This window comes from Daldinia vernicosa, assembly GCF_022497035.1.
Source record: "Daldinia vernicosa strain CBS 139.73 unplaced genomic scaffold F5Y00scaffold_11, whole genome shotgun sequence".
Taxonomy (NCBI): Eukaryota; Fungi; Ascomycota; class Sordariomycetes; order Xylariales; family Hypoxylaceae; genus Daldinia; species Daldinia vernicosa.
Window position 1 is genome coordinate 342,538 of NW_025953927.1, and position 25,731 is coordinate 368,268.

Below are 25,731 nucleotides of genomic sequence, written 5' to 3' on the forward strand. Positions count from 1 at the left end.
AAGAGATAGATCGATCTGTCTGCACCGCCACGCGTACGTAGGGTATAACTGCGCTCGAGACATCCTGGTAATGTTTTATTCTTCTACCATGATAGGATCAACTTGTCGGATATTATAAATAGGTCTCGGCACCGAATTATATAGTCTTGGTTCAACCCTCGTACATAGGGCTTCCATCGTTTACAAGTTACAAGATCTAAGGTCGTTTGGGATACCTGAAAGACTGCACCAATATATTATATCTCAGGAAAAACTTATAGTTGAGTGTTAGGTATTTTTAGTCCCATTGTCCATGGAGGATGCTCAAAATAGAGAGCGTCGGAGCGGTTCCCGACAATATCACAGAAAGTCCCGTAATAGCTGTGCGCCTTGTCGGAGGCGTCGCGTAAGGGTGAGGCATTCTTCCAATACATACCCAAACTCCCTATCATCTAACAGCGTGCTTAGTGCAATCTGCAGTCACCAATCTGTGCTAATTGTCATAGACGTAACGAATCCTGCTCTTTTACTTCCACAAACGCTTATGAATTGGCCCCTATTCGGTCTTCAAAGTCACAAGCGAAAGCCTCCGTCTGGAAATCCAATGTCGGTAATACCTCGAATGACCTTACACACTTTAGAAACACCAAGTTTGATTTGAATCCTCAGGCTCTCTTTGGTAATGTGAGCCTATGCGGGGCGTGGCACGAAATTTTAAACCCGAGGGCAACGATTTCAATGATTCGAGTCATGGAGGAGACGTACCTCCTATCGTTGCTACCAAATATCGAAAGTGGAATCTTTGGTCATGAATTCAGTCGCCTGGCGAGCACTTTTGAGTACGTAAATCGAACATTCACGGCGCTCTATGAGCTTCACCAATGGTCTCAGAGTACATCGCGCTCAGATCTATATACTTCCGCACACCAACATCATATCGAAGCATCGGTCTTGTTCAGACACTCACGGCCGGAGGTGAATGGGACTAATTGGATGGCGGTCTTGATATTTGGAATTGGAGTTATAATTTTCCAATTTGCTGCCCTTTTAAAAGCACCCGACACGATAGACAACTATCTTGAGCTATTCCATGTTTTACGTGGTTCCTTCCAGTTGGCTACTGAGTTGGCGCCATTTCTACGAAAGAGTTCATTGATGCTCCTCACCCAGCCTCGCCTACAATCACCCAAGATGTGTCTGGATGAACTCGCACTGAATATCTTAGCCTGTCTTGATTCGCTCGACTATCCCGAGGATACTACGGGCGAGACTAAGCGCGCTTGCTTGCAGTCGATTATATGCCTGAAAGAATGGATTATTGAGGTTAATGGATACCCTGGAAACTCGCGTCAGTTCATAGATTGGCCAGCCGCTGTTCCGGAGCAGTATATCTCTGCTCTTTCGCAAAGACATTCAACGTCACTTGTTATATTTACTTATTGGTGTTGTATCATGCATCGCTGTCCAAAGAGGTGGTATGCTGGCTGGGCTAGCAGAGCTGCATCAGTAGCGATGAGTTACCTAGGGGAGGAGTGGGATCACGTACTGGATGCACCCCGGAAGGTATTGACGTTGGAGCCTGGGGATTCCAACCCCAATACGCGGCCTTAATGAAGACAGCCGCCAAGGATGCAGGATAAGAAATTAATTCAGGTACTACTCCCCGTTACTCGCTCGTAAGTTGATATCCCAAAATGATTCACTTACTTACAAGTACCATGTCCTTGCGCTTATCTTAACTGAAATATAAATACAGACTGTAAAAGGTATTAGATAGGTAGGTAGATAGGTAGGTACCTAAGTTAATATTTTAAAACCCCTTATTATTAGTTCATTTTCAGACTCCGGGGTAATGCTCACAGAATAAGACTAGCTGTCACTTTGTGTAGTATTCATGCGACAAATTCCAGTTACGGAGTTAACGGGGTAGTCCTAACAGGCTCACATAATATCACCACCCTCGTAATACGACACAACCAGTCAGGTTCAATAATCATACCTTCTATCAGGGACTACCTAACTCTATGGTTTTGAATTTTTAGTAATAGAATAGATTGGGCAATCCATACCAGCGAGTTCGATAAGTCAAGTCAGGTCAGGTATATTGGCTTATAGGGCTTAGCTACCTGGTTATATCTTCGGACTGACTTGAATGCCCTTATAAAGCCATAGTCTTAGCCACGTTAGCCACAGTAAATACGCCAATCACATATTATCAAAAATATATACGTACATCCTCAATGTCCGTACCTGTTACACAAATAGAAAATATTTACGATCTACCCAGGCCAAGTCAAGTCATACCAGTCGGGCTTTAGTATTCTTCCCATGCCACTATCTATGCCGCTATTGAGTTCTTGTATAGAACGTCGAACTCGCTTAATATGAAAGGATATACGATATACTTAGTTTGGTCGCTTGCTCGACTCGTGGTCTGTGGCGAGGGACAGAGTCAAGAGTCATGGACTTCACTCAATATTTCCGTAGGCGGACGTCTCCATGGAATTCAACCTTTTGCATTACCATGCTACTCGTTCTATAACGGGAATAAAGTCGCGATAAATGAGGTGGCTTGCACTGTTGTCCGAGAGGGTTATACTACGAATTCAATACGCGCAGACAGGCCCAGCAGCTATATGAATCTTCAGGGTGAGATGTGTCTAGGGGATCCCTTGAATCAGTGTACGTTGGATAATACAGCAGTTCCAGCAGCCAAGCCCGCCCTCGGGGCTTCATGCAACCAAGGCAGTGTTCCGTCGTACTATATTGAAGTCGAGAGAATTTCGGATATCATTGCAGCTCTGAACTTTACCCAGTTTCATGGAGTTCCTTTAGTTATCAAGAATAGTGGACATGATTACATGACTAGGAACAGCCAGAAAAGGTCAATCGCTCTTTGGGTACACAAGTTGCGAGGCCTTACCCTCCATAATGACTTCGTCCCAGAGGGATGTGGATCAGACTTGAGACTGGGCCGGACCATTACCGCGGGCACCGGTGTCAGCACAGGAGATATTTACAATTTCGCATATGAACATGAAAGCACCTTTATTGGTGGTTATTCCCCATCAGTTGCAGCTTCTGGGGGGTGGGTCCTTGGTGGCGGACATAGCGTATTATCACCAGTGTATGGCCTCGGAGCTGATCGTGTTGTTGAATTTAAGATCGTGACGCCTGATGGGGTTGTTCGAGTTGCAAATCAATGCCAGCACGAAGACTTGTTCTGGGCTCTACGGGGTGGCGGTGGAGGGACATTCGGCGTTGTGCTGGAAGCTACTCACCGTGTTGAACCGTTAATACCAGTCGCAGTCGCAAGCATCAAACTGCCTTCAAATATCACAGCAGAAACATCCATAGAGTGGATTGAGTTAATGGCCCGGGAATCCTTGGCTTGGGGTAAACAAGGATGGGGAGGCCATGCGGGAGGCATATATCTGACTTATATGAATCCTGTACCGGGGATAGCCAACTTAACCGACGATGGAACCGCTGCTAGGGGCTCCATGAGAAATGCATCGGAATTTGCACTTGCCCACGGGGGTAGTAGTGTAGTAGAGGTTCTCCCTAACTTTCTCGACGTGTGGAATAAATACGTCTTACCAGGGGCTCTAACCACAGCTGGGGTTACGCGTGTGCTGGCAACGAGGCTTATACCCCAGAAGTTCTTTAATCACGATGCTGGAATTATCAAATTGATGGATTTCATAAAGACTACACAGGAGTTAGGATTTGACCCGCGGAACTTCTATTGTCCGGTAGATACGCCCTTCGTAGCAGAGAGCGGGACGAAGCTGAGAGTGAGAAATAATACGAGGCCAATAACTTCTGTCCAGCCAGCCTGGTATAACTCCCTCTGGGATATTTCGACATCCCTAGCGATTGCCTGGAACGCGTCATACGTCGATCGCTTGCAAAATATGACAGCTGTGACAAGAGGGACGCTTCTTGCGGAGGAGTTGACAGGTACCGATGGGGGGACTTACCCGAACGAAGCGAACCCCTTCACTGCGAACTGGCAAGAGTCTTGGTGGGGCGATAACTATAAAGCCTTGCTCGAGGTTAAAAAGAAGTACGATCCAAATGGGCTCTTGAAGTGCTGGAAGTGCGTTGGGTTTGAAAACAAAGACATGTTGACCGACAGATTTAGTTGCCAGGGAAAGTTACAACTAGATGTCGACCGTAACATAGAAACTATTATGAGGTAATTATACTACACGGAACGTCTAATCCAAAGGTTTTTTTTTTTTTAAGTAATAAGTCCGTATGAAGTCATAACATACCTTGTACATGTATTTGATCTGTACCTCTCCTAGGACGAAAGCTATATGATCTCACATATCGTCATTATTATTTGCAAGTTGAAATGGGTTTTCAATTTCGCCAAAGGCGTTATTATTAAACTACTAAACTTTTAAAAATTAAACAGATAGTTATTAAACTCTTAAACTATTAAGAACGCATTTTTAGGCAACTTATTAGTAGGTATTTAATCACCTGCCTGGGAGGTACCTAGGTAGGTATCTATTAATAAGACTTGGCTTACGTGTATAAGTAAATTATATTGATTTTCTTATTCGTAAATTACATAGGGAGATAAAGACTCCTAAAATGATATGAGGATAAAGTCATCTTGGTGTATGACTATAGCCACAATTAGGCGGAAGCGTCATCAGCTTCATCAGCTTCATCTTCTTCATCTTCTTCATGCGTGAAAATCTCTCTTTCCATCAAGCCACAGGCTGTCTGGGTCGACGTGCCTGAGAATACATTGAGCTCGCCAATCATGGAATCACCGACGCAATCTCCTTTTCGGCAGGAGTCACAGTGAGCCTTGCCATCTGGAGCAGAGGCTGTACAACCACAAGCACAAGTGCATTTGCCCATTTTGGATTGCAGTTGTCGTCGGGAGGAAGATTTAGGTATGATACGAGGAAAGGTTGAAGTTGATATGGAGGCGGTGATAGATACCAGGTATTTTTCCAAGAATAAGATATCTTGTGTGAGGTTTATCGAGATGGTAATATTGAAGGATGGAAGGTGGTTGTTCTGGATAGATACTGAAACTTCTGGTTGGAAATTTGGATTTGGATGTTCAATTTATATACCTTAAAACATAACAGCTACGAACAATGTCAATTGTGTTGAACGATTACAATTGTGTTGAACGATAATAATTGAATTATTCAAGGACAATTGTGTTGAAAAATTGAATAATAGCAATTGTATTTTAAAGCATGTGTTAAGAACTAAGAGGTTCGTTCCAAACTACCTACCTTATTCACGCTTCCACCAAGACAATAAATCCCAGCTTCATTATCTACCATAGCACACTCGCATTTACTACATTTACTACCGAGTAAATCCATCACCAACATGAAGTTCCCAACCATTACCTTGTTTAGAATCAGTCTCATTGCTGGCTCTTCAGCTCAGCCCCTCGAAGAACGTGACGTCCAATTTGCACATCTCACGTTCCATGGCGCTCTTGTCAGGATTAGATGCCCTTTTGAGGTGAATCATGCACAAATTGAGTGTACAGGGTAGGTAGACCAAGTAGTGATTATATTGAAGTTAGTAACGCCTGGCCTTCTAACTTCTGACGAGGGCGCTTCGCGCCTCTTATATAGTCGTAGAGACCCCCTGTAGCCACCCTGACAGCTCTACTATCGTATAACCTTGAAGTGTCTGTCGACAGCAGGGTAATTAACACGAGTATGTCATTTGAAACTTAAAAATAAAAAGAATAGCAATAAACAACGGATTACCATTATTAATCCGACGTTTTTGGACCCAGATGACGAATATTTCTTTCAGCATAGATAATTGATTTGCTGGCTATAATGTTATAAACTAATGTACTTTTAATACCGTCGGTGAAAAGACCTTGGCTAGCAGCATTGACTGACACCTACACTAGAGTATAGTCAATTATCGTCGGTCTACCACAACCTATTATTAAAATTAGTTTTCATGGCTCATGTGTCCCTACCCCTTATAGAGAGTTGTCGGAAAGAACCCTTGATGTATGTCATACGTAGAGTGAATGTTTGAAACAGTCGCAAAGCTACTATATAGTAGCCATGTGGTAGTATGAATTTATTAACGCTTAAAATTCTATCCTTTTCCGAGGGCGCGCCCCTTATAAGGTACCTAGGTACCTTTACTATGTACGTCTATGTATGCTTGTTCCTGTCTACCTAGCTCCACTCATACCCTGACAAGATGTCGTTAAGACAACATTAAAAATGAGGGGTATGACGTAGGTAAATATTATGTACAAGTAAAAAGTGGAGAGGATAGTGATAATTTGCCAGTGTATCGTGGCTGCTGTGGCTAAACACGGCCCGAAAGGTAGGTATGGAGGTACATCGATACCTTAGCTTCACTTATACATGGGAAGTAGGTAATTAACAGATTAAAACTATCTCAATGACAAAGACTTAATGGATTAAACTTAGAGGCAGTGTTCATATCTGCTGTTGGTGCCAAAGAGCTACAAGTACTTAAACTAAGTACCTAACCTACCTGTACTTACACGTTACGGAGAGGAAAATATGATATGTCACTTGCTACTTTTTACACATCAGCCAGCCATCAAAATTGACAATAATAACAAGTCCATATAGATTTTATTGGTACTTTAGTAACACCGCAAAGTTGCATTCAGTCTCCCACTTGTTAAACATCAATTTGTGTGGTCTGCCACGTAGTCCAAGTCCTACACCAACCTCCTCCCCACCCATAGTATTATCAGATTTCCATGATCCATTCTAAACGCCAGAGTGCCATCAAAATCCAACTGAAACAGACTACCAAAGGCCGCGTTATGCATTCGATATCATGACTGAGCTAAGGGCAGGGAGCCAGCAGAAAATATGCGCAGTAGCTCTGGCAAGTAGCATACGCTGGAGTACCGAAGGCGGGGATCCAGAGAGTTCCGGCAGCACATGCAGATTGGCAGCTTGCATATGTCCATGGCCCTGCCATAGCGCAAGCTACGATAGCCATTGCGACCATGGAGACTTTTCCTTGATGCATTTTGATAGACAGAAGGGCGGAATCCCGTGTTCGTAAGTTGCGTAAAGTCGATATATTCTGCGACCTGAAGTGTATTTCTTTGAAGTAGTCGTTGGTCTTTCTCAAGTCCAACGTAGAGGTAGGAGAAAATGTAATAGATATATGTAGGTTATTTAAGTGTGATGTTGGGGTCTGATGTGCTTGAAGTAGGTAAGTAGGAGAAGAAGCAAGAGAGAGAAAGAAGCGTAGAGAAATGCAGATTTAAATGAATGTTTGCAGATACAAACGAGCGGCGACAAACGAGTACTTGGTTACCTCTCGTTGGGGCTCCGAACACCATCCATCTTCCACCGACCCTGTCAAAAGTGACCTATAGCGTGGCAGCTACGCTGCTACGGACCTGGAGAGGTTTAAAGATGGTTATTTCAATGCGACTGGTGACCATCTGATTGGCCGATAGGGGGTGGGGGCCGAAATAGAGGTACAACTACCTACAAGGAGATGTAAAGCTACCAACCCCGGTACTACCTAACCTAAGACACAATTTGATGTTGGTGCTGGCGCAACCGCGTAGCGAGGTCATTATTTGAAAATACATACATAGATCTAGAAACACATCCTGGCAACGGAATGAAATCTGCTAGTCTCAGAGATGTGCGAATCGCAAATTTTGATTGATCCTTTTGTTTCTCTATAAGCTTTAACAAACACTATGAAGCTAAACCGTAGGTTCTTCTAGTCCCCTCCCTCTAGAACAATACGGATCTGTACTTTACCTACCTAAGTAATTAAATTCTATCCTAACGTTGGCCGAGTGAGATTCTGATTCTCTCAGAAGGTAACTACTACAATTCAATATCCTAGTAGCTTATCTCAATGTAAGAGTATCTATATAAAGTATCAAAGTTGCTGCTTGAAATGCTGTGGGGATGGACATATCGATACTTCACCAGAGATTGTCGCGTAGATCGTTGGAGCAACACTTAGACACTACGCAGAAAATGTTACGTTGCCTGTATGACATAGAATTTATATTTAAAGTACCCTGAATAATATACAATATAGCTGACTGTCTCACTATGATATGGAAAACCTCGCTGCAAATAATTCATTATATTGACAGCGTGCCGCCATCAGTACTATGAATCTCTTTGGAAAAAGAATTTCAGTTTCCTCTGAGATAATTTTAGATTCCAGAGTCGTCTTGGTCAATACCTGATGATGCCTGGAATGAAGACCACGTTGAACATGTGTCTGTGAGTGTTTCCGTATCGGTTATAGCTGCTATTTCGTCATATCTCTCTATGAATTGCAATGCAAACCCTTGGCTCGTATGCCAACCAATATGACACTATATTCCAGATTAGTTATAAACGTGGTTAAAGACTTTTGTTTTTTTTTTTTAAAAAAAAAAGAAAAAAGGTTCAGTAGATTTATGCCAAAGCTTTGAAATCAATCGCCCTTTAATACAGAAGGTGCTTGTAATATATACCAAAGAAAAAAAAAGGAATGAAATCGATACTTACATGCATGAGCCAAACTCCAGGGTTATCGGTTTGGAATGCCAGCACGAGATAACCACTGGAGGGTAACAAGGCAGTATCCCGACGGGGTGGGTTATCCGTGTTGAGAGTGACGCTGCTGGAATATGAACCTGTATCTTGAGCGAGGATGAAAAAATCATGGCCGTGAAGATGAATCCTAAGGATATAATTAGTGTGCACTCTTTCTTAGTATCTTATTGGGTCTGCGATTCCAATGTATCAAGTAGACTTATACTGAATGATACCTAGAGGAAATTGAGCATATGAAGTTACTTACGGATGGGGAACAGGTAGGTCTGTCTCGATCGCCAAATATACCCACACGTTTGCATCGGGTAGCTGAAGGACAGAGTCGTCGGTTTCGAAAGTGCTCTCACCATTCATGACCTGCAAAAGAGTAGGGTTTTCCCAGTCAACCAGCATAGATGTACTATTTAGAGTCCATCTGAAAAGCCCATTAACGGTAGTGACATCTGCTACTTCGTTTGTGACAGCTGAAGTACTGCCTACTGTTTTGCTAAGATAAGGAACAACGTTTGCTGACTCATCGTCACAAGAATCAACATAATCGTATCCAGTTGTCTCCGGTGTTGAGACGGTATCTGTGTAAGATATAATGCCACGGATGTTATCCTCGCTATCGTTTTCGGAGCAAGCTGCTTGGGGGATAGCTCGGAGCCAAAAGTTATCAGCAGTCGAAGCCCTGCGATGCTCTAGGTTAGTTTCCCATATATCCTATGAAGTCATCCGGCTTGATAAAGGATACTCACTGGTCGGCAGTGACGACGACATCATAACGTTGTCCTTTAAGTAGTTAGTATTAAACCGGGAGAATAGTTATGGTTATATGCTTACCAATTCCAATATTAATCACCGTTGCTTCGTATGGCTGGATTGGCACAAGGTCAGTCGCAATGACCTGCATCGTATGGTTATCAATACTGAATTTAAAGTGCGTATCGATGGCTCCGTTGATGAGTCTGATTCGATAAGAGGTCCCTGAAGTGAAAGAAGCTTGAAATCTTGAACCAGCATCATCATAAACGTTAGTGCCATTGATAAGCCCATTTTCCATCGTAGGAGGACCGCTTGTCTGTGCTTGGGTCCAGAGTTGATCCACCGTTGAGTGACTCCAATCTGATAAGAGTATGGTCCCAAGATCCTCGTCGTAGTTCGCAGTAGCTGGGCCATTGATGATTATGCCGCCAGCAACACCTTCCCACGCTTGAAGCGCAAAGTGAGAATGGTACCAAGTTGTCCCATATTGGGTTGCCCTCCAGGTATACGTCCGAGTCTCCCCGGGTCCCGTTGGACATTGAGTAATAGAAACGACTCCGTCGTTCTCATTTGTATAATTCTGACGTATACCGTGGAAGTGGATAGCTGTTGTAAAGAATTAGCTAGTGAAACCTTTTGACCTGTAAAGTACAAATATCTGGAAAGGTTACTAAAACCTGACTGTGTAGGAAAAGGAACGAAAAGATGGTAACAAGTCTCAGGGGAGGAGACTCGAAAAAGGTCTGCAGTCAAGATAATGCAAATTTATATTCCTCAGCTTGTACTCACATGTGCCATTGTTAGAGGTAGTTAAGGAATTCGTAACGTGAACTACAACTGTATCACCCCAGTCCGCAAAGAGAGTTGGTCCTGGAATAGTGCCCTAGGATATGAAGTAAGTTACTCGGTTCAAAATAAGAAGATGGAAATGAATATAGAACAAAACGGTGAAACTAAATCTTTTAAGCTCTAATTGACTCACATTAACAGCCATTGCTGAGCGAGAAGTTCCATCTGGTGAAACAGTCACATCGGTGATATCCAGCCAATACTCTTTAGTTACTCCAGTATCGGGCACCTCTGTGGTATAGTCAGTGTCGATGGAGTAATCGCACCACTCGTTTCTTGTTGTTGCTGTGTTTCCTGAGCATGCTGCCCGAGGATACAAATTCGTGGAAGGTGAAAAGGGGGATGCTGCAACTGTGCCGCATAGCAACGGCAACAAGAGAGCTGATACTTTCGAAGCAACCATATTGAAAGGAGGCTCCGGTATCGTTGAGTCTTCGAATTATAAGTTTGGGTAAGATGAAAAAAGACAGTTGTAGGGATAAGCTACCTAGGTAGGTAGGCTTTGAAGTTGAAGAAGTAGAATGAAAGACTGTGATATTTTCATGACTTCTATTCATTATGAGCGCAGCTGAGGCAGGCTTTATGTCCACGATAGCTTCTCCTATGTCACACTTGCCGACTGAAGGAATCGGCACCATAAGAACCCCGAATCGTGAAGACCCATTATACCGTAGTATTGCGTTACAATATTGAATAGCTATACGACCGACAATCAGACCACATATCCACCCCCTTAAGAGTATCCTGGTGTCGGCCCTGGCGACCTGAGCGCATATCATGAGTCGAAGATATTCTCGTATTGCGGTAGTACGCGTAACGAAACGTACAGAATTCCGCGAGGAGTGTGGAGCCTGTGGCTTGAATGTGATGAGCCGGCGTCTTACTCCCCCGGAATTGGACCGAAGTCGTCGACGAACATCGACCGTGAACATGACGAGGATCTAGATCCCAGATCCCATTACATTAATACGGTATTGTTAAGCGATGGTCTATGTAGGGACTACGATATGTGACCCACAGCCACCTATATTGTATCTGGCGGACGGTTTCGTTTCGAGGCACCGTCTAGACGCCCTGCGCCCTATTATCGTCGTAATTATCAGCTTTGGAGATTACGAGATTTTTTGTAAGCCCTGCAATGGCTAGCTGATTATCTTGATAAAAGTAGTTATATAATCCATTTAAAATCACGAGGTGCAGTGTCAAGTATAATATTAGCAATGCTATCATCTACCGAAAGAGAGAGTCGCATTAAAGCTGTGATGTTAGTCGCGCTTAAGAGCTTACGCGTTGCTACATGGGGGAACCCTGCGAAGTTCCCGCTTGCCGCACCTCCCGATCACCCCGCGGCCCACAGTCCGAATATAGAGGCTAAGGCCGGAGAAAACAACTCTATCTTTAGACAAGACGTCCGTGTCGAAGGAAGAGCTGACGAATCTATAGTTGGGGTATAGTTGGGGTAAGTAAAGCATCGAGGATATGAAAGGAGACCTTGTCCATCAAAAGTTAAGTTCAACAAGCAACCTTGGAACGTAACTTAGTTAACCTCCTCTAAGTCATAACCTTATATTTTCAATCATCATATTCAAGTCTTAGCGCTTCTCGCAAGAAATTATCTACTGCACTAGCCATGCACGTATTACAGAGCCTCATTCTTGGCATCCCAGCGGTTATAGCTGGGTCACCAATTCTTGTTGAACGTGCTCCTACATCCCCTTTTGCATTGTTCGCTTACGGCGATGGAATCGGCGGCGCACCTGTGTTCACGGATGGCGGTATGTTATTCTACCTGTCTGCTAGAATATAATAATTCTAACTTCTACAGCAGATGGTGCCTATATCGGGCAGGTAACTAGCTTAAACGACAGCGAAGCCGCTCAGGTTGAGTGTAAGCCGCGCAGATAACCTCTCGTATATGCAGCTATGTTAACTCACAGGCAGTTAATGCCGGTACGGACAATACTTTGTTGGCCAATCCCAACACCACGACCACCGGCAACACACCAACTTGGTCGAACCTTACGTTCATAGTCCCAGACACGACATCTTCTTCTCATAAGGTGGAATTCACTAATTCGACTACAACTGGCGATAGGTCGGGAACCGGGTTCGTATTTTATGGAGAATTTCTACTGCACAAGAGCACCGACGGGGATCTAAAGGCAATGTGGTACGCTGTGCCCTCTGGTCAAGATAATGTTTGGACTTTGAACTGGAACTCGACCGACGATGATACCGAAGGGAAAGTGATTGTCACCCTGAAGGCTACGCCGCCATCGAGGGGAGCGGATAAGAATCCCTAGGCCTAACATGTAACTTCACGTTGAACTATTCCCATTCTCATTGGGAGTTGCCGACCATCTACTTTGTGGGTTAGACTGGTAATCACAAGTCGCCCACCGGTGGGATACTACTCTATCGGCATTTCTTCTCTATTTAAATTATTTATGCTGGCTCAAGAGGATTGTAATTAGCTCACTTGAAAGGAGACCTAGAATGCTCAATCTCAATACTAGGTACAAATTATATTTCCTCTATCACCGTTTAATTCTGTATTATAAGTACCCTTTAAACGAATTGTCTCATCACTTCAACATTGCATTTTATAATAAAGTTTATTTGTGATTCCCCCGAACAGCATGGGATGCATTAAGTCCGAATAACAAACTCCGTCGTAGGATGATATAAAATTTCGCGTCAGTAATATTTCAGCTAGTTCTTAACCCCTTTAACGGCCAGATTAGGTAGAATAACAAAATATTGAGGAAAAAATACGAATTCGCACCAGCTAATACGAGACACCCGCTACGCGACTGAGATTAAATTTGGATCATAGAATTCGACTTACTTTCGGCTTACTTTTGAGTCGTCGGTCCCGACATACTTGCAGCACGTATATCACGCCAATCGGGACCAATGGATCTAAGCTCAAGATAGGCAATTGCACACGGATATAGAACGACGTTGTTTTCATATCCGTATATCGGAGATGGACGGTAAACTATCCAACAGAGGCGCCATCCGGTTTGAGTTTTCGAAATCGTAAATCATACGTAAGCGCCATGCATCACTTGGCGCATGGTAAGCAGGGGGCGAGATTCTGGTGGGCAACCATCATCTATCTAGGTACCTCCTATTTTCAAAAATGAAATCATTCACAATCGCCTATTTCTGTGTTACTTGAATAACGAACGTGGCTAAGCTGTGAGTGAAAGCGACATGAACACGCTTAGGACTTTAGGAATTGTTTTGCGCAAGCCCCTGAACAGACAATTTCCGATATCTCATACCCCGATATCACATCGAGCAGCACATCGGGCGGCTTTAAGCCACGAGCTGAGGAAACATCTCGCAATTAAAATCAATTCCCGCCCGAACAATCTTAATTGCCGGCATTATATTCACACGCGCAGCCAAGCAGAAAATATGAGCACACGGTCGCGTGGTCGGGTTCCCATTGAACCCCAACGTGTCGACGCTCCCCTCACTCAGACTGCTACCTTCTTGGTAGTTACCATTAACAATACATTGGAAGCTGTCGGTGTGGTGCGCTCGGTTTTATCTAGCATCGATGGACTAGCTAAAAATGTCTCTATTCGAGACCTCAGTGCCGGATTTGCCTGTACAGTGGGCATTGGCAGCGAAGCGTGGAACTCATTGACTCAGTTCCCCCGACCAACAGAGCTTCATCCATTTCCTACTATACATGGGCAGAAACATACTGCCGTCTCGACACCCGGGGATTTGCTATTCCATATCCGCTCGGAGCGACGGGATTTATGTTTCGAATTCGAACGACAACTACTGGATGCCCTTGGCGATGCCGTTACCGTCGTGGATGAGACGATTGGTTTTCGTTATTTCGATGTCCGCGACCTTCTCGGATTTGTAGATGGCACGGCAAACCCCGTGGGACCGGCCGTCCCGGCTTCTATCCTCGTGAGTGAAGAGGACGCATCTAGTGCAGGTGGGAGTTATGTTGTGGTCCAGAAGTATGTGCATAACGTGAAAGCATGGAATGCCCTCCCCGCTGAGCAACAGGAGAGCATTATTGGGCGCAGGAAGCTAGATAACGTCGAGCTAGATGACGCCGCAGCAGGTCAACAGCAGTCGCATAAGTCACTAGCCACTATTGAAGACGAAAACGGCAACGAGCACGATATCCTCCGGGACAATATGCCATTTGGGTCTCCCGGCTCGAAAGAATTTGGAACATACTTCATTGGATACTCAAGAAATCTATGGGTTATCGAACGGATGTTACAGCGTATGTTTATTGGCGATCCTCCTGGGTTACATGATAGACTACTTGATTTCTCTACCCCTTTAACAGGCACCACATTCTTTGCACCATCCTCTTATTTCTTAAAAAGGCTGAGCATGGAGAGAAGCTATCCGGTTACGGACACAGCCAATCATTGACTCCGTTTCTATAGCCACTCTTAGCTACAACGTATGTAGGGGTCTAACTCTACATAATAAGTCTTAGGCACCTAGAGGTATACAAGGTATTCATCAGAATTGTTGGGTCGATAGGGCATCCCTTTTTTTTGATAGTATTTCCTGCGTCATATCTGGTAAATAAGCCTCATATTACGAAATGATATAGTTAAAGCAAAAATTAGCGTACATATTTCATATTTCATATTTGATATAGGGCTGTGCTAGAGAATCCCTAGGTAATATGCCTTGAACGCGGCATATCTCTGATTTGCCACGAACTACTTACCATTAAGATCTAAGCCGCCATATAATAATATGCATATATACTTTAATCAGCGTTTCTAACAGGTCGAACGGTTTTTTGATGTGTTTGACGTTTTTACCGCACAGACAAAGAAAAAAATAAATTTTGGGTTTTTTGGCCAATTAAAAGTGTGGATTTTCGATTTCTTAGTGGATACCAAAAATATGAGGCTATTTAGACCCCTGTCAGGCCTACTTTTAGTCTGTACCCTAGCGGTGAGCCCTTGTAAGTTTACCTTGTTCATATATAGTGCACCCCACAATCTTAACACCCTTGAGGGTCTACAGTACGCCCCCTGTAATAATGTTATTCAGCGGACCCCTAGAGCTACTTCGCCGAGATCCTGAAGCGTATACTAGAGGGCCCAAGCGCCTGGCGGTCCCTCTTCGGTGCGCTAGCGAAGAAGGACCGCCAGGCGCTTGGGCCCTCTAGTATCTATTGCCGCCCTGGGAGGTCGTTATAGTTTTCTGAAAACGTTGTTTCGGAGTATTCTATGCTATAAAACCCTGTTATAATACTTGAGATATTCTAAAGGGCGTTGTTTTATTTAGAATTCGAAGCCCTGTTTTATATCGTGCACGTCCGAAAAAGTAACATTATTTCAGGGGGTGAACTGTACATAAAGGCTGTGAAGGCGCCTTTGCTGCTAAGGTAGCTAGTATAAATAGGGGCTTCAGGGGTTTCAGGGGCTGATATTAGCCCTATTATGCTGGATGACTAAGTCAAACAAAAGTATGAATTTCGTCAAATAAACAGGCTTTTTATTTTTTTATTTGAATTTGATCAAGAAAGAAAAGGGCGATTTTTTTTTATTTTACTCGTTTTATTGGAAACGCTGACTTCAATTATCCAAATATGTGGACGGTTCGCATCACCTATCTGGTGGTTAGGTATGCATCTTGATGTCTTCGAGATAATATAAATAAAAAAATAAAAAAATAAAAGGTGATGACTATTAGTTGGAGAGTGATATCGATTATACCACATTTGTCCAGTACCTATTCGAGTTCGACGAAGTCAGTCGACATGTCTACCCAAGCACCTTATCCTATGAGTCTATATTTAGACAGACTTTACTACAACAGTTTCAGGTTGATATTTCTGGAACGAGGGCAGGGGGGGACTCACCTTTACGATGCGAATTAGTTACGGTATCGGGATATCAAGCACTCTCCTATGCTTGTGGCTCTCCAGCTGTGACTAGGCCAATCATTGTCAACGATATGAACATGATGGTTACGATAAACCTATACACAGCACTCAGGCACTTGAGACAAGAAGATTCCGATATTGTGCTCTGGGTTGATGCTTTGTACAAATTTCAAACACCAAGATGTGGAATTAGGTAGTTAAGGAATCATGGCTAATGCAGCTTTGTAGTGTATTAATCAAGCCGATCTTGATGAACGAGAAGCCCAAGTACGGATCGTGCGACGGATCTATCACCGTGCTAAAAATGCAACTGTATTTCTTGGTGACGGAACAACTCATGCCTCTAATCGTCTTCGGGCGTCAAGGTCGCAACAGTTTCTATTCCATGACGACTTATACGATAGTCAATACGTCACTCAGTTCCCCTCTTGTTGTAGAACTATGCCTGTCTGTAGGATATGCAAAAGTTTCAGCATCTTTTTCCTCATTAGCCTGTTTGCCTAACAAGAAAACCAACATATGCGGGCATTGCTATCCCTAAAACAAAAGAATTTTGCAGACGATATTTGAAGATCTTCGAATGATGCTCTTAAGTCGGTGGTGGAATCGCATCTGGGTTTTCCAAGAGGTTAGTTATCCGCCATCTAATTTTTCTGTTGGTCTTAGGACAAGTATACTTCAGTATATCCATTTTGTCCAAATCATTATTACCTACCTACCTAGGTTAGGTTAGGTACCTTAGTAGTTAGATGCTAATTTTCAATTACTGACTCACAGGTTATCGTATCAAAAAGGGTTCTTATCCAGTATGGCTTGTCAGAATCTTCATTAGAGCTGTTTATCCGCGCGGCGCGGAACATTCAAATGTCGAGTGTGAAGGATTCGCTATACAAGAAATTGTCTCCCGATAACGTCAAAGTACTACGTTGGTTTGCGGAAAATCTTATTGATATCCAGGAAAGTCGGAGTCTACATACCTCTATTAGCTATGCCAATACCGACAAAGATTTTGCTGGCAAATTGCTGCTTACACTGCTACGAGCAACGGGTAGCCGTAAAGCCTCCGACGAGCGAGACAGAGTATATGCACTTCTTGGTCTTCTACCTTTTAATCTCTATATCTCCCCTAATTACCGTTTGGCAACCCCTTGGGTTTATACTCAGGTCGTTCGAAACATCATACCAGCAACTAGAAGCCTTGACGTACTTTGCGGAGACCTTGGATGAAAGAATAGGGGGGACCTCCCGTCATGGGTATCTGACTGGAGCGCCATTAGCCACAACGAAGAAATTCGCCGCACGAAGGTCGCCACGAAGTTATACAATGCTTGTGGAAGCTACAAGTTCGATTGTTATACTTCTCTAAAGTATTTTAAGGATATAATTTGCAATAGCGTTGACTATGAGGAAACGCCCACCACAGGAGCACCTATAAGGGACGAGGTGCGTAAAATATTTAATCAACTCGGTTTACGCTCTTGGCATTTAGATGAAAATCCCATGAGCAAAGATGAGATGGATAAGATGCCTGTCGATGAAAAGACTGCCTACAGGCCGCAGTTTGGCCACTTAGGAATTCCAGGAGCTTTCGTTGGCAGTATAGAATACTGCAGTGACCAGCTTCTTGACCTCACAGATGTGAAGCAACTCAAGTCGCTCTTAAGCCAATGGTTTTATACAAAACATAAATCCGACATCACTCAAACTGATATAGGCACACTAAGGACTCTAGTTTTTTATTTAAAATTTGTTTCTGGGGAGTTTAAAAGACTCGAAGGCGTAGATGAAACACATCTACAGGCGTGGTTTGAAGCCAAAACATCATCAGATAACCAGGTCTATCAAGATATATTAGGTTTCAATTATGTATTGAAGTTCATGTCTGCTAGGCGACGTTTCTTCTTGACTCATAGCATTGCTTTGAGATGGGGACCCGATGGCCTAAAAGCTTACGACGAAGTATACGTTCTACCCGGCGGCAAGACCCCTTACGTACTTCGAAGAGTCTCTTGGACGATACGGGAGCACACTAGGCGACAGCAGCTATTGGAGCGATGGGCACGACGGGCACGACGGGGTAGGGAAGCAATAAGGGAAATGGAAATGATCGGTGACTGTTATGTTCACGGTGCTATGGATGGAGAATGTCTCAATCTTTCAAATATGAATGGTCAAGCAACTATAATTGTTCAAGAGGACTGCATGCACGAATTGTTCGAAATCGAACGCTTGTTTAAACGAAAATTCGACGACATTCTAAGTGAATATGTACCCGATATTCGTGAGCGTTTAAACGAAGGAATTTCCGATACTCTGGGGAGATGCGCGGGTTACGATTGTGTAAGAAAAGGACGATGGCAGCCGCGTTACCTTATTTTTCTGATGTAACTAGCAAACGAGCCTGGCGATCTGGATCGTGCATAAAATGTTGGGTGCTTACGGGCGTTTTACTTTGCTATGGGTTCTTCACTAATACTGGACTCCTGGAGGTATTTGCCATGTGACCTTCTGGTGTACTTTAGGGCGACTCTTTTATCAAGCGGCACTTTTTTCTACATGATTGTAATCCTTATTATTTGTGGTATACATTAGGTACCTACCTAGGTAGTTGGTATATAAGGGTCAACCACAATGTATGATACTCTAATAATATCACGAACTTTAGCGCCAGAGAGTAGTTATTGATATCTCCATATACCTATAAGTGCCTAGCTGTTCAAGTTAAAATCGTAATCATACACCCATAACTCCCTTCTTCATCAGTCCCATTCGCTATGCAAATATAAACCATTTCTTACTAGTTTCTTCGGGCTTCTAAAACATGTCCTTAAAATGTTCATATACACTACTACCCATCTCATAAGGCACTGTAACGCCCCCGTTAACAGGGGGCGGTCCGGCCGGGGTCGGCAGGCCGTTCAGGTTAGTACTCTTGCCCATATACCCTTCGAATATCCGTGACATCTCGCTCGAGATTTGGTGCCCATTTTGTACGCTACCGAACGACGGGGACACCCCTAATACGGGCGAGGGTTGCGAACTGTAGCCGGAAGCTAGAGTGGGAGGGGCCCCCATCTGACCGGTGGCCAGTCCGGCCATCGTCAGAGCCGCGGTAGAGTGAGGATCCTGCGCTAACCCGAGATGAGGGGCGACCTCTCGAAGCGACTTGATGGTGCTCCAAAGCCGTTGCGACACCCATGATTTAGATGATAAGTCCTTTACTAGCTCGAGAGCCATATAAAACTCGTTGCGACATGAGGCGCTGAAGTTAACTGGGGCGTGGCACGATGCTAGGAAGAGTACCGCAATAGCTGCTAATAGAAACTGATGGTAGAAGACCTGGATCTTCCTATAGATATTCGTAGTATTGTTTAAGTGCGTTAAGTAGCAGATTGTATTTTTGGCTAGCTTGACGGCACGCTCGGCGAATTCTATATTCTCCATGATGCTGCCATGAGTGTGCAGAATAGGGGTATATAGCCAAGTACGAATCTGATTAAAGCGGAGGTAGGTCCATATCTGTAACCGCTGGATATCGTATTCCTTCTGTGAATTTACTGGAGGATTTAGATATCTAGGCAGTGCCTCCCAATCGGTCAATTCAAGTTGTGTTTCTCGGGGCACTTTGGTATACCATTCCTTTATTCGACGATCAAGTTCCTCGATGGCACCTGGTTGTACGTCTGATTCTGTGCTAGGCTCAAAACTTCGTACGAGTCGCCATACGCTTGCGCTGAGCTTCGAGTAGTTGATCATCGCGACTAGATAGGGATGCGAATCCTTCAGAGCAAGATTAGACTTGATCAATTCCTCAATGTCAAACAAGGCGAGGAGGTATATGCTTTACTATGCTCGGCATGATACATCAATTACTTACAGGGTATTGTAAACGGGGGTCGATCTCATCGTCCGGGACGGTAAATGGTAAGCCCGTGCCAAAAGCCCATCGGTGGTCCAATACATAAGCTGCCCAAAACGTGTTGATTGCATTATTTCGTTCCTCTTCGTCGCCGATTCGTTCGATCGCATCACGACGGTGAAGCCCAAGTTCGAAACATAGACGAGCTACCTGTCCCATAGTACGCCATGCGAGGATTTCGTCATTGGCGAGAAAATAATAACCCGCCTAGTTATGCGAAATATTAGTCTCTAGCAACGCTGCGAGTTCGTGAGATCCCTTATCTATATTTGAATAGGGACACGGCAAGGATTATAGTTTAAATATGAAGGTAGGCAAGACATACCACAAGAGCTAGTATTGGCATATTCTTCACATCGCTTGGATCGGACATTAACATTCTGTCCGTCGTCGGTCGAGCGCTGAGAAAAAGCCTATGGGCTTTCTCGCTATTTCCGTGCTCCTCAACCTGCATGGCACAGCAGACGACGAGCTTGAGCAGTAAGGTATTGCGATCTTTGATACCACCCTCCTCTCCGGACCAAGCGACCATGAAGTTCTTCCTAGCCGCCTCCATCCACGAAGATAGGGTCCGCGCATGACGGATGACCGACTCGATTTTAACCACAGGATACATGATGCCAATTTCCTCATCATGCACACGACATAATCGCACCAATTCATCCTTATCAAACTCCCACAACGGATCCCGAGACGGGCCTCCAGGAGTACTAGCCACCTGAGCCGTCAAATTTGGAGACGGCGCGGGGCTATCTTGACCGAGGCCCTCAAACTCGCCGACGTCAGGTGAATTGCTATAACCCATCTTGTGCAATGTATTCTTAGCAACATCTAGGCTGAATCGCGTGCTCGTTGGTCCGCGGAAGCCGGGCTGTCGAGTTTGAGGCAATTCGGATGCTTTGTGGATAGGCGTGATGGAAGGGACCGAAGAAGCCGAAGGTGTACTCGAAGTAGATGGCAAAGTTGGTGCTCGATCTTGAATAGGGGCTAAGCGGAATGCCTCCGATCTAAGGGCGTTCATGTTCGCGAATAGTGCGTCGACCTGCTCTTGTAGTTGGTTGACTTTATTTGTCATCTGTTTGAACTCATCCGAGTCCTTGACCGAATTTGAGCAGCAATTGGGCGCGTATAGGCATTGGAGGTTGAGATTTCCGCATCTTTGGCATGGTGTCTCGCCATTGCACTTGATCTTGCGTCGCTTGCACTCGTTGCTGGACAAGCATAGACGTGGTCAACACAAGAATTCCCGGATTTACGTCGCGTGTCGTTACGTAGCCCGCGCGCTTGAGGACGAAAAGACTAACAAGACTCACCAAGCGATAGAGATATATCTATTCCTCTTACTCCTTTGCTGCCCCTGACCTTTCGGACCATGCGATTCATCTATGCTATTCTTCCTCTTAGCACCGGTGGCGGTTGTAACGCTGCTGCCACTGTTGTGTTGTTGAGATCCGGGGGACACCGGGGGCACCGAAGCAGGGGTCTCGCCCAGAGTAGTCAAGTATCGCACCTCGCCGACTTGATTCTCGAAGAACTCCATGATGCCATTCCCTCCGTATCGCCCTTCGCTCTGCTGTTACTGATGCCGCTGCTATCGCTTGCTATTGCTAGCATCGTGTTATAGTGTAGTATAGAAACAGGGAGGGTGAGGGCGAAAGCAAAAGGACGATCGATCGCATCAAAACTATCTGCCCCACTGCTACTGAAAGGTTCGGGGACTTTATTAGTTCCTGTTATGGATCTGCTAGGGCAGGGACAATGCTTCTGTTACGGGGGGAGGGGGGTTATCTCATATGCTTTCAAAGACATTGAGCTACGCGTTATTATTGGTCTCTACATACATAGAAAATACCTCGGTATAATTAATTAATGGAACTTGTAAGCTGAATAGGGTATGTATTGTACAGCACCTGAGGTAGGAGTTGATTATTTTTAACTGTAACATATTATGAGGTAGGTATATCCCTTAAGTCGATATTTAATCCACGCGTGTCAGTGGTTGCGACCATATACATTGCACCGACCCTTTTAGTGGTCGTAAATGTTACCTAAATGTGTTACTATTGCGCACGTCCAAGCTAGCGTCGCGAAGAAGAACTGTTCCAAGAGCCAGTGCTATGTACCTACTATATAGAGTAATGAGCTAATCTATACCTCCTAATGCTAACCTAGTATAGTAGGTCTACTTCTTTGTGTGTCATATCGAGATCTTCAGAGCTTACATGGCAGGCGAGAGCCAAAATAATTTGCATACTTCATCAAACTTGGCTAACATCTGAAATAACATCTATTACTCGTAACGGCAATTCATTAAATAAAATAAAAAACTACCAAAAATAATATTATTATTTCAAAGCTAAGGAAAGCTAAGGAATATTTTAACGTCTTTAATTTTTAAATTTAAGCGACGTAAAGTGGTACACGTTTTATTCGAATTCAGTCATTTGTTAGCCAAGTTCAGTGTCCAAATTATTTTGGCTGCCACTTGCATGGTAAGGCTCCCGACCAAACCGGTCCTCGGAGCTTTACATCCTAAACTTCATACAAAATATTGGCTAGTGTGTTTATATTGACTTCAAGTTCTATCAAGTTACGACTCATTACTAAATTCTCTCTACTAGACAAGCGCTTCTGGGGTGACGGATATTGTAAATACCTGCATAAAGATGTCCGTCCAATTTCACCCACACACGATGAATACCTGAATTAAAGCATGTCGGGGTGGTGGGGAAAGCCACCCGATTAAAAATTGCATCAGGAAAGCAGTAATGCACACGTCACCAAAGACGTAGCCCGATAGCTGAGATGCTGAAAAGGAGTTAACAATAGTGCCAACAACGTTTATATTGGATGATTGTATTGGACCATATATTCTTGTTGGCTTCGTATCAAAAACCTGAGGGGTGCTTACATTAACAAATCCCACAAGGCGGACAGGCATTTCAAGAGTGGTGGAGTGCATAATGCTTGCAAGCATCTTGTCTAACCATATCATCCCCGACAAAAGAGAAGAAGAAGTTCCTGCTCCCTGTATTATCCAAGGACCCGACAATGTGGAACGGCAACCTGACTGGTGTTCGAGAAGAAAGGTCCTTTTTTGTAAGCGCCGTGGACCACACTTATGGGTATGATACCCCTGTAAATGTCTCGGCTTATTGCGGCTGACCGAAGCCCAAAATCTACCTACTAATTGCCCTGCGCCAACAAGACTTACGTCCTTAGCACCACAGAGGCAGTGCTGGTGTAATACAAAATACAAATCCAAGTACATAGCCCTAACGAGGGCCACCATGATAATGACACTCATCAGTGGGCGGTGCTTTCCCGCTCACTCGTCGCTGTGCGAAGGCGAGATTATCTTCACGAGTTGATAGACACTTTGATATGGAATTTAAGACATGCTGTGCGACGTCTGCCGTGAAGGCCTCGAAGGTATATGGGATCCCGATAACAACAGGAGGCTCGGGCTGCTCAAATATTTCCCCGACATACTAGAATTTCAATTCAGAGATGTCGAAGATGGGAATTACGACGAAGAATTAAGTGAGTGCTATGGGAAAAAGTACCTAGGAGTTGAGGTTAATTAAGTTGGGAGTGCCTTTACAAAGTGCTTTTACTAACTGCTCACAAGGCAAGCTACAGCTACAAGAGGAAGAACGATATGTTTTCGGTCACCATGTAGATTATGACTCATTGGTACGGTCGAAGGCGCTAGGTTGTGTCGTTTGTAACGTCTTTGGCGATATGAACGATCGTGACGATATTAATGAGACTTTTGCGGATCGAGGTTACTACTCGGTATTCCAAGTAACCTTCCCGCGGAGCAATACGTCTTATCCAGAGATGGTTGTTTACTCAGGTGATGTTCTTGAAGCATTCGGACATATAATGGTTCCACACAATGGTACGAATTCCCGCGTCAAAGCCCAATGTTTGTAGTAAATTCGCCTAACTTACAGCGATAAAGAAAACGACCACGTTAACTCCACGATATCGCATTCTACCTCGGACGCTCCAACGTGGGCTATTATACAGAGTTGGGTAGATAGATGTCTGAAAAGCCACGAGTCATGCCTTCACCAAGCCTCGGAACTCTTTTCGCCAACTCGTCTGCTTGAACTACAGCACAAGGGGGCCGAAAAGATATTTCGACTCGTCATGCAGAGCGAATTTGATCCTCATGAGAGATATATCACTCTGAGTCATTGCTGGGGACCTAAGTCCACTACTAAGAAGTTACAGCTTGAGAAGTCGACCCTAGAAGAGCTTCGGAATGGTTTGCCAGTAGCTATTCTACCTAGAACTTTTCGCGATGCATTTGAGATAATTGAGCGTTTGAAAGTTCGGTACTTGTGGATTGATAGGTTATGCATAGTTCAAGATTCCGAGGAAGATTGGCAGGCGGAAGCTTCTATCATGGGGCCCGTCTATAGTCATGGCTTATTGAACATCGCAGCGTTAGGTGCTACGGACGATCAAACTGGTTGTTTTTTTGATCGTGACCCGGCACTGGTTTCGCCTGCAATTATTAATCTTAGCCCCCCTGGAGACAGCATTGCGAGATTATACCGTTTCGAGGCCGAAGAAGAATCATGGAAGAAAGACTTCGAGGGGCAGCCGCTTCTCTCACGTGCGTGGGTCTTGCAAGAGAGAGTCCTTTCGACCCGGAATCTTTATTTTGGAAGCAAACAAGTCTTTTGGGAGTGTTTTGAGACCCAGTGCTGTGAGACTATCCCAAACACCAGCCTAGGTCAATGGCATTCGCCACGTTCACTTGCACCTAGCCTAAAGTCCGGTAGCCGTATATGGAAGTCTCTTATAAATCCTAAAAATACGGGATCTATAATCTCGAATACAGATTGGCCAAATACAATCCAGATATACTCCCAGTGCAATTTAACGTTTCCCAGCGATAAACTCGTGGCTCTCTCAGGTTTAGCAAAACGAATAGGTGACGCAATGAGGGAGAGTTATGGCCCTGGGAACGATATTTATCTGGCTGGCTTATGGAAGCATATGATGCCAGAAACGTTATTTTGGAGACCTAAGGTAAGGGCACGTCGCATATTTCCATACAGGGCGCCCTCTTGGTCATGGGCGTCCCTGGATGGGGAAATTTCCTATTATCAGACAACCCCGATCCAATGGCACGTCGATATCCTCAGGGGAGAAATAACCCCCCAGACGGATGACTTGACGGGTAAGGTTGTCGGCGGCACTATAACATTACGCGGCCATATATGTACGGCACGAAACTTGAAGTTGCTTAAAACGGCTCCCGTCGATTGCGACATGTATTCAATCGGCTCCCTTCATCACCCAAAAACCGACAGCCTCCTTGACTTTGCGAGTAGCTACGGAGGCCATATACAATTCGACGCTCCAGATGACTTCCACGAAACAGTAGTCATCTTGATGTCCGGCTTTCGGACTCACCCAAAATTTTCCTCCGTAACCGTCCATGGTCTAGCTTTAGTCTTCGCCGACGAGTCACGGTCTTCATATCGCCGTGTCGGGTGCGCGAACATAAAAGAAAGTGTCAACTTCGAGGAATGCGATTTAGAAAGAGATCTACTTAAGGAGTTACCACAAGAAATCATTGAAATTATTTAGGCCTGGAGTTTCCATCGAATAAGTTATCTGTGGATTATGATGTGGACATATTGTTTTTATCGCAAAAACGACGCCGTAATTGTTAACTAGCATATACGCCTTATATGTGACAGTTTTCGACGCTAATCCTCGCA

The 25,731-nt window shown here is 44.3% G+C and overlaps 8 protein-coding genes across 8 annotated transcripts; 6 read left to right on the top strand and 2 right to left on the bottom strand.

Moving 5' to 3' along the window:
* Window positions 1-299: 299 nt before the first annotated feature.
* Window positions 300-1,590, top strand: F5Y00DRAFT_259725 (uncharacterized protein; the record flags this gene model as incomplete). Its single annotated transcript, XM_048010922.1, has 2 exons — window positions 300-385; window positions 486-1,590. 2 exons carry the CDS (start codon window positions 300-302, stop codon window positions 1,588-1,590), a joined length of 1,191 nt encoding a protein of 396 aa, XP_047867116.1.
* A 631-nt stretch (window positions 1,591-2,221) lies between these two features.
* F5Y00DRAFT_267873 (FAD-binding domain-containing protein) lies at window positions 2,222-4,149 on the top strand (the record flags this gene model as incomplete). Its single annotated transcript, XM_048012146.1, has 2 exons — window positions 2,222-4,081; window positions 4,134-4,149. Exons 1-2 carry the CDS (start codon window positions 2,364-2,366, stop codon window positions 4,147-4,149), a joined length of 1,734 nt encoding a protein of 577 aa, XP_047867117.1. The 5' UTR covers window positions 2,222-2,363.
* Window positions 4,150-8,182: 4,033 nt separating this feature from the next.
* F5Y00DRAFT_267879 (putative multicopper oxidase) lies at window positions 8,183-10,569 on the bottom strand (the record flags this gene model as incomplete). The annotated part of the gene is made up of 7 exons (XM_048012147.1): window positions 8,183-8,347; window positions 8,523-8,697; window positions 8,818-9,243; window positions 9,311-9,344; window positions 9,396-9,923; window positions 10,107-10,200; window positions 10,300-10,569. 7 exons carry the CDS (start codon window positions 10,567-10,569, stop codon window positions 8,183-8,185), a joined length of 1,692 nt encoding a protein of 563 aa, XP_047867118.1.
* Window positions 10,570-11,535: 966 nt separating this feature from the next.
* Window positions 11,536-12,655, top strand: F5Y00DRAFT_16599 (uncharacterized protein). The gene is made up of 3 exons (XM_048004784.1): window positions 11,536-11,941; window positions 11,995-12,054; window positions 12,108-12,655. The coding sequence occupies exons 1-3, from the start codon at window positions 11,797-11,799 to the stop codon at window positions 12,467-12,469; spliced, it is 567 nt and encodes a 188-aa protein (XP_047867119.1). The 5' UTR covers window positions 11,536-11,796; the 3' UTR covers window positions 12,470-12,655.
* A 730-nt stretch (window positions 12,656-13,385) lies between these two features.
* F5Y00DRAFT_267881 (uncharacterized protein) lies at window positions 13,386-14,685 on the top strand (the record flags this gene model as incomplete). The annotated part of the gene is made up of 1 exon (XM_048012148.1): window positions 13,386-14,685. One exon carries the CDS (start codon window positions 13,386-13,388, stop codon window positions 14,586-14,588), a length of 1,203 nt encoding a protein of 400 aa, XP_047867120.1. The 3' UTR covers window positions 14,589-14,685.
* Window positions 14,686-17,565: 2,880 nt separating this feature from the next.
* F5Y00DRAFT_267883 (uncharacterized protein) lies at window positions 17,566-18,685 on the top strand (the record flags this gene model as incomplete). Its single annotated transcript, XM_048012149.1, has 2 exons — window positions 17,566-18,405; window positions 18,458-18,685. 2 exons carry the CDS (start codon window positions 17,566-17,568, stop codon window positions 18,536-18,538), a joined length of 921 nt encoding a protein of 306 aa, XP_047867121.1. The 3' UTR covers window positions 18,539-18,685.
* A 44-nt stretch (window positions 18,686-18,729) lies between these two features.
* F5Y00DRAFT_230535 (uncharacterized protein) lies at window positions 18,730-21,811 on the bottom strand. The gene is made up of 4 exons (XM_048006921.1): window positions 21,298-21,811; window positions 20,310-21,195; window positions 19,943-20,191; window positions 18,730-19,845 (listed from the first exon to the last, which is right to left on the bottom strand). Exons 1-4 carry the CDS (start codon window positions 21,522-21,524, stop codon window positions 18,880-18,882), a joined length of 2,328 nt encoding a protein of 775 aa, XP_047867122.1. The 5' UTR covers window positions 21,525-21,811; the 3' UTR covers window positions 18,730-18,879.
* A 2,054-nt stretch (window positions 21,812-23,865) lies between these two features.
* Window positions 23,866-25,674, top strand: F5Y00DRAFT_230547 (heterokaryon incompatibility protein-domain-containing protein). Its single transcript, XM_048006922.1, has one exon. It carries the CDS (start codon window positions 24,143-24,145, stop codon window positions 25,595-25,597), a length of 1,455 nt encoding a protein of 484 aa, XP_047867123.1. The 5' UTR covers window positions 23,866-24,142; the 3' UTR covers window positions 25,598-25,674.
* Window positions 25,675-25,731: the final 57 nt, after the last annotated feature.